The 8,597-nt window shown below is 43.9% G+C and overlaps 1 protein-coding gene across 1 annotated transcript in view; it reads left to right on the top strand.

The window, feature by feature from the left end:
- Positions 1-2,836: 2,836 nt before the first annotated feature.
- myo15aa (myosin XVAa) overlaps positions 2,837-8,597 on the top strand; it is a 149,174-nt gene continuing 143,413 nt past the window's right edge. Inside the window, 1 exon segment of the mRNA XM_078239875.1 lies at positions 2,837-2,919. Coding sequence (XP_078096001.1) covers positions 2,837-2,919 — 83 coding nt within the window.

The following is an 8,597-nucleotide window of genomic DNA, read 5'->3' as shown; positions in this document are numbered from 1 at the left end:
AATGTTCAATACATGGATTCATGGGATGTGAGTGTTGTTTGAGTGGAATAGGCTGATATTCTCGGAGGTTTATAAGAATGAAGTGATCTCATTGAACATTTATAAAATGATTTGAGAGCTTGATGGGATAGATGCTGAGAGGTTGTTTCCCCTGCCTGGGACTAGGGGTCATTGTCTCAGAGAGTTCAGAATCTTTGCAACTCTCCCCTCCAGAGATCTATGGATGCTTCATGGTTGAGTATATTTAAGTCTGAGATTGAGAGATTTTGAGGCATTTAGGGAACAGAGGGATATAGGGATAGGATAAGAAAGTGGAGTTATAGAGGTTTACATCATGGAAATAGGCCCTTCGGCTGTCCATTGAGGTTGAGGTTGAAAGGCAACCATCATCTAATTGAATGTCAGAGCAGTCCCAAGAGTCTGTACAGACTGGCCCTGCTCCCATCTGTTATGTTCCTAAATGCAAGCTTTTGTTTCTTCTCAGCACCCAAAAGCAGCCTAAGTTGAGTGCCTGTTGAAAGGCCTGAATACCTTTCTCCTGTACTAAAGCTTCTACGTTAACACACTTAAGATTTCACTGTCGCGAAGCCTGGAGGAGTTCATCTCCAAAAAGGAAGAAGGCATTACACAGAACTTGGCCTCTCCACAGCCTTTGCCCCACTTCTCTCTTGTGTTAGAGCCACTGCCCCTTCTGTCCTTTCCATTCCTTTCAAAGCTTTTATGTGGACAGGTCACCTACTCCTCTCCCCTCCCTGTGGGGATGAGGCAACATTTTGTGGAAAATGTACCGACCCAGTTCCAAAAACACGGCACAGCACTTTCAGACATTTTGCAGTGGAAAAATTCCATAAATTTTGCTCACCTTTAAATAATATTGCAATAGGACCTTCTTTTAAAAGTGGGAGGGGTAAGTATTGGCAGGAGTTGTGTTGTCAAATTTTGGTATCTTGCTTTCACATTAGTCAGTTGTGTATCCTGTTGCCAGGATAGCACACAAGATATTTAGCCATATCATAGAAGAAAAGTGTGCAGATAGCATGCTGCCCCAGGAATCGAGGTAAGTCTGCATTGTGCCTCCAAATGTCATATAACATAAGGCAATTGGCAACATTAATTATCAGTTATTCCTATGACTTTAAGCACGCTTGCTTACACCAATAAACCAGTTACAGCCTCAGGTGATGGTGATCTCTGGGAAAGGACGTGTTCCTGAGGGAGACTATCCTCAAATTATATAATCTGGTTCACTTAAAGCAGGCCGTCTCTCTCTCTCTTTCTCATTGCATGTAGCAGCCTCGGCTGTCTAAAGGTTGCTAATCGAGGGTCTCCACACATTTCTATCTCTAGCAGTCTTTCGATTATACCTCAATGGGATATATAGAAGAAGCAGCCTCAAGAACTACTTAGCTAGTACAGGGACACACATTCTAACCAGCTGAGCTAACCAACTCTACAGCAGACTATCACACCCCGAGAAATGGCATCAACACACACTTTGTACCCATCCAACCCGCCACCCAACCTTTCTCATACACACAATCACTGTACCCATCCAAGTCTCCACCCTTTCACCCACACTCATAATCACTGTGCCCCATCACACACACACACACACACACACACACTGTAGCCCAATCAACTCTCTATCTTTTCACACATTCCCTATACCTTACATCCAGCACTCTACCTTTTCACAAGACACAGTGCTTGTTCCCCCTCCCTCTCCTTTAAGCTATTTACTCTGTTTAGTTGGCCCCCCTCCCATTCCAGCTGTTATCCTATTTTTCTGTATCCTCCTCCAAGTTGGCACTTTTTAGCCCACTGATCCACTTGAGAACAAAGCAGATTCTCATTTGTCACCTATTTTGATTGAAACACAAGATTCTGAGGGATATTGCCAGGGTGGATGCGGAGAGGATATTTCCTCTTTGGGAGAATCTAGAATGAGGGGGTCACTGTTTAAAAGTGAGGAGTCGCCCATTTAAAACGGAGATGAAGTGAAAATCTTTCACTCAGAAGATCGGGAGTCTTTGGAACTCGCGGTGGTGGGAGCAGAGTCTTTGAATACTTTTTAGGCAGAGGCGGATACATTCGAGGGAAGCACGGTGGTGATAGATTATCAGGGTTAGGCAGATTTGAGGTTACTATCAGATCAGTCATGATGGAGCAGGCTTGAGGGGCTGAATGGCCTACTGCTCCTAGCTCTGTACTCGTATTTTACACCCTGGCACAGCCAATGATGCACTGAGCTATCTTTACCAGTGGAAAGGATTCCTCCCTGGCTGAGACCAGTTCCAGTGCTTCAGTTTCCAGTGTCTAACTTTTTTACTACAGATCAGGATTATTCTTAGTTGCTTAGTTGACTTCACTGCCAATGTGTACCTGTCAGGATGGTAAATATATTTTTTGTAAAAATTGATCTGTATACTTCGAGAAAAACCTCAAACCGGAAATGTGTCTCAACATGCGAAAAGACCGTTCGGGGCTCAATCCCATTCTTTATAGTGTTATCCTTTATCTGAAACTATTTAACCTCTGTTGCCTATACTCAACATCAAAGTATGTGCTCCCTTTGCACATTTAGGTGTACCAATTTCCGTAAAAATGGTTATAAAGTTAGGAGGCAATAAAGAGATCTCATAATTTTTTGTATCATCAGGAACATATTCTGGAGGACATTCTGAAATTAGAAAGAAAATGCCCAGAGTTCAGGAGGTGGAGGGGTTTTATTTGAGATAAAGATCTGGTTTGAATAAGAAACAGATGTTTCATTCACAAGTTCAAAATGAAGGAAAGATTAACTGCTTGTGTTTCTGTGATTTGTTCTTGGCTCCAGATGTACTCCCTCAGTGATCAGCCTCTTGTGCACCATCGGAAACACCTGGAAGAAGAGGGAGTGGCCGATATGACCCAGTTGGAGTAAGTTCAGCTGAACTATACGCATGTGTTTATGGTGCGTTGGGCATTTCCTAGTGTAACTTATACTTTCCCAGGACTTCTCCAGTGTGGAGCTAATCAGTCTTCCCATCATACAACCTGCAGCTTTTTCATAGCTCAGCAAGTAGCATCTAACACCTTTCTAATTCATTTAGTCACCTTACCTACTTTCCTCAACTTCACTGGGAAGGTCTTAGCCTTCTTAATTAAAAAAAAACAAAACTGAGACAATGCTGACAGCCCTGGTAATTGTAGGATCCTGGAGGTGGTGTTGATTTGATTTGATTTATTATTGTCACATGTATTAACATACAGTGAAAAGTATTGTTTCTTGCGTGCTATACAGACAAAACATACCGTTCATAGAGAAGGAAACGAGAGAGTGCAGAATGTACTGTTACAGTCATAGCTAGGGTGTAGAGAAAGATCAACTTAATGCGAGGTAGGTCCATTCAAAAGTCTGACAGCAGCAGGGAAGAAGCTGTTCTTGAGCCGATTGGTACGTGACTTCAGACTTTTGTATCTTTTTCCCGAAGGAAGAAGGTGGAAGAGAGAATGTCTAGGGGGTGCATGGGGTCCTTAATTATGCTGGCTGCTTTGCCGAGGCAGCGGGAAGTGTAGACAGAGTCAATGGATGGGAGCCTGGTTTGCATGGTGGATTGGGCTACATTCACGACCTTTTGTAGTTTCCTGTGGTCTTGGGCAGAGCAGGAGCCATACCAAGCTGTGATACAACCAGAAAGAATGCTTTCTATGGTGCATCTGTAAAAGTTGGTGAGAGTCGTAGCTGACATGCCAAATTTCCTTAGTCTGAGAAAGTAGAGGTGTTGGTGGGCTTTCTTAACTATAGTGTCAGCATGGAGGGACCAGGACAGGTTGATCTGAACACCTAAAAACTTGAAGCTCTCGACCCTTTCTACTTCGTCCCTGTCGATGTAGACAGGGGCATGTTCTCCTTTACGTTTCCTGAAGTCGATGACAATCTCCTTCGTTTTGTTGACATTGAAGGAGAGATTATTGTTGTCACACCAGTTCACCAGATTCTCTATCTCATTCCTGTACTGTGTCTCGTCATTGTTTGAGATCCGACCCACTACGGTGGTGTCTTCAGCAAACTTGAAAATCGAATTGGAGGGGAATTTGGCCGCACAGTCATAGGTGTATAAGGAGTACAGTAGGGGGCTGAGAACACAGCCTTGTGGGGCACCGGTGTTGAGGATGATCGTGGAGGAGGTATTGTTGCCTATCCTTACTGATCGTGGTCTGTGAATTAGGAAGTTCAGGATACAGTCACAGAGGGAGGTGCCGAGGCCCAGGCCACGGAGTTTGGAGATGAGTTTCGTGGGAATAATAGTGTTGAAGGCTGAGCTGTAGTCAATAAATAGAGTGCAACCCTGGAACACCTAGATAACAAGGACACCTGTTGGGATTAACGAGGGCACTCTTCAGTATTGTAGAGATGAGCTATGAAACTTATGGAGCTGTGACTTGATTAGCCAGATTCACTGGAAGAGAATCTTAAAACACTTATACAAGCTGTGTAACAGAACAGAGGAAATAAACCTGGCACAATATGTTCAAAAATTTCAGGACAGAGGGCACAAGATCCCATTGTGAAGGGAGAATTTAGATTGACAACAGAACTGGTCATTGTTATAGGGAGGCAACGGATGGAATCAGATTCGCAGGAAGGACAGTCAAAGTGGATTGGAGCTAATCAGCTGAGTGCTAAAATGGGGAGTCAGTGGGGTTGGTATTTTGTGTTCGGGTTAGGTGAAATATGTAAAGGTTTTGTATGCAATCCCTTTTTTGTGATTGTTTATTTTTGAGCTTTTATCGAGAATATTGCAGTCAAACCTGCATTTTGCCGAATGAATCACATGTGTGGAGTTTGCACATTCTCCTCGTGTCTGCGTGGGTTTCCTCCGGGTGCTCCGGTTTCCTCCCACAGTCCAAAGATGTGCGGGTTAGGTTGATTGGCCATTCTAAAATTACCCCTTAGTGTCCTGGGATGCGTAGATTAGAGGGATTAGCGGGTAAAATATGTAGGGATATGAGGGTAGGGCCTGGGTGGGATTGTGGTCGGTGCAGACTCGATGGGCCGAATGGCCTCTTTCTGTACTGTAGGGTTTCTATGATTCTATGATAATCTCAAAGCTGTAGCAGAGATGGATGTGCAGAGACTCTGCTGCGGTGAGGGCCTTCCTGCATATTCAGAGTGTTTTATCCATTCCATGTGTCATATCTGACACATGAAGTGGTGCCTGGGGCTGTGAATGAGTGGTCTGTTCTCTCTGAGCCTTGGATAATCTGACCCAGTGAGGCCAGGAATCTTGGGGCTACTTGCCTACTCAATGGGTTGTTCTGTTGGAGTTTTGTGTACTGGATTTTGAGTGAGACTTTTCTTGGTGCTAGTCTGCTATTGGTGAATTTATCAGGACAGCAACCTAAGATATCGCCAAATTAATAGGAGCACTGACTTACAATTGCATATAGTCTGGGAGGATTTGTGGTAAGAAGTTTAACAACACCAGGTTAAAGTCCAACAGGTTTAAACCTGTTGGATTTTAACCTGGTGTTGTTAAACTTCTTACTGTGTTTACCCCAGTCCAACGCCGGCATCTCCACATCAGGATTTGTGGTCTCAGGGAACTATAAATATCAAACTGCTACGAACAGCAGAGAGAAACTGAACGTCTTTATCCTCTCCCTATCTGACTTACTTTTAAAACGAGTTGTGGTGTGTTTCCCCACAGTCTCAGTTTGTGTGATCTAATTTAATAATAACTCACAGCAAGCTCACGTTATGATTTACTCAGAAGGTTAGTTTATTCAATTTAAAATCCAGGGAGGACACACACACACACGGGCATGCGCACACACACCTATACGGGGGGGGGGGGTAGGGATAGAAAAGAGGAAGATTTACAACTATGGGCAACAACAGTGAAAAAAACATCGAAATGAATATTAGTTCACCTGATTTCCACAGTCCGAGAAGTCAAAAGTCCAGAGGGTGTTTCCTTTGTCGTGCGATTCAGTCCAGATGAGCTTCTGGTTGGGGGCAGCAACACGAAAATCCTTGAAACAAATGACGATGCAGCATGATGGAGCTTCTGTGCTTAGATCATGCAGGCAATGATCAGACTTTTAAAATCAAACAGGCTGAGAGATGCTGGCTGACTGTTTGCTCAACTGGTCTGCTGGAGTTCTTAAAACAGGCGTCTGAGAGTTTCTCGGTTCTCAAAGGAATATTGAGGTTTCAAAATGGCCACTCAAGTTACCTGACCTTCTTTCTCCACAATGATGTTAAAGGGATCTATTGTCTGGGACTGGCTTTGGTTACAGATAATGTCCCAGTCATTAGCTTTTACCCTCTGTCCATATTCTTGTATTGGGAAGCCATTGTCTAGGCACATTCTCTGACACTGCTAGAGGGGTAAGCTTATCAAGATGCAAATGATATCCATTGTCCTCTCAATGATCACCTTTTGAAATGCATCTGGACAGTCATAGAATCATAAGAATCCTACAGTGCAGTGCACCGACTCACCGACAGAAAATCCCAACTAGGCCATTTCCCATTATCCCACGTATTTATTCCGCTAATCCCCCTAACCTACACATCATGGGACACTAAGGGGCAATTTAGCACGGCCAATCCACCTAGCCTGTACATCATTGGACTGTGGGAGGAAACCGGAGCCCCCGGAGGAAACCCACACAGACACGGAGAGAACATGCAAATTCCACACAGTCCAAGGCTGGAATTGAACCTGGGTCCCTGGTGCTATAAGACAGCAGTGCTAACCACTGCCACCATGACGCCCTTCCCAGGTGTGAGATGGGTCTGTTAACAACTCTATAGGCATAACAAGTTTTGATCTGCGAGTCCCCTCGTTTTGTTATAATGTCCTTACAACTGGATGTGAGATTCCACAATAATAAGAGAAGGATTCTGTTGTTCCTGTAACTCCTGTTGGTAGCTTCCAGAACACAGGACCAATCCTGTGGTCATGTGACTTGTAGCAACCAACTTTTTGGTTCAGCAGAAAGTCCATTTTAAAAATAGCAAAAGGCAATAAATATTCAATATATATAGTTTTGGATTTCTTTTCACGTCTTATTGACCTAACAAATAATTTTGACTCTATTGACGTCTTTTAAATGTGATCCTAGCACACCCTGATTAAGGATTTCACGAATGAGATCGAGGCATTTCAACAAGGAAAGAGTGTCTCAGCTGAAATCAAAGTTCAGCAGTGTACATCAATACAAACCCTGTGATAATGTGAGTGATAAGCAAGCTGTTGGGTAGAATGTGCAAAAGTATTGTGCCATACATGCAAGCTTTTGGACAGTACACAAGAACTAGGAGCAGCAGTAGGCCATTTGGCCCCTCGAGCCTGCTCCACCATTCAATAAGATCTTGGCTGATCTTTTCGTGGACTCAGCTCCACTTATCCACCCACTCACCATAATCCTTAATTCCTTTGCTGTTCAAAGATCTATCAATCTTTGCCTTAAAAACATTCAATGAGGTAGCCTCAGCTGCTTCACTGGGCAGGGAATTCCACAGATTCACAACCCTTTGTATGAAGAAGTTCCTTCTCAACTCAGTCCTAAATCTGCTCCCCCTTATTTTGAGGCTATGCCCCCTAGTTCTGGTTTCACCTGCCAGTGGAAACAACCTCCCTGGTTCTATCTTCTATTCCCTTCATAATTTTATATGTTTCTATAAGATCCCCCCTCTGAATTCCGATGAGTATAGTCCCAGTCTACTCAGTCTCTCCTCATGAACCAACCTTCTCAACTCCAGAATCAACTTCGTGAATCTCCTCTGCACCCCCTCCAGTGCCAGTATATCCTTTCTCAAGTAAGGAGACCAAAACTGTACACAGTACTCCAGGTGTGGCTTCATCAGCACCTTAAACAGCTGCAACATAACCTCCCTGTTTTTAAACTCCATCCCTCTAGCAATGAAGGACAAAATTCCATCTGCCTTCTGAATTACCTGCTGCAACTGCAAACCAACTCCTTGTGATTCTTGCACAAGGACACCCAGGTCCCTCTGCACAGCAGCATGCTGCAATTTTTTACCATTTAAATAATAGTCCATTTTGCTGTTATTCCTACCAAAATGGATGACCTCACATTTACCAACATGGTATTCCATCTTTCTCCCTCAATGTCAACTAAATGAAGGAGATTGTCATCGACATCAGGAAGCGTAAAGGAGAACATGCCCCTGTCTACATCGACAGGGACGAAGTAGAAAGGGTCGAGAGCTTCAAGTTTTTAGGTGTCCAGATCACCAACAACCTGTCCTGGTCCCCCCATGCTATAGTTAAAAAAGCCCACCAACGCCTCTACTTTCTCAGAAGACTAAGGAAATTTGGCATGTCAGCTATGACTCTCACAAACGTTTACAGATGCACCATAGAAAGCATTCTTTCTGGTTGTATCACAGCTTGGTATGGCTCCTGCGCTGCCCAAGACCGCAAGGAACTACAAAAGGTCGTAAATGTAGCCCAATCCATCACGCAAACCAGCCTCCCATCCATTGACTCTGTCTAAACTTCCCACTGCCTCGGCAAAGCAGCCAGCATAATTAAGGACCCCACGTACCCCAGACATTCTCTCTTCCACCTTCTTCCTTC

Source organism: Mustelus asterias, chromosome 23, assembly GCF_964213995.1.
Source record: "Mustelus asterias chromosome 23, sMusAst1.hap1.1, whole genome shotgun sequence".
NCBI lineage: Eukaryota > Metazoa > Chordata > Chondrichthyes > Carcharhiniformes > Triakidae > Mustelus > Mustelus asterias.
This window is presented reverse-complemented; position numbering and strand designations above follow the sequence as displayed.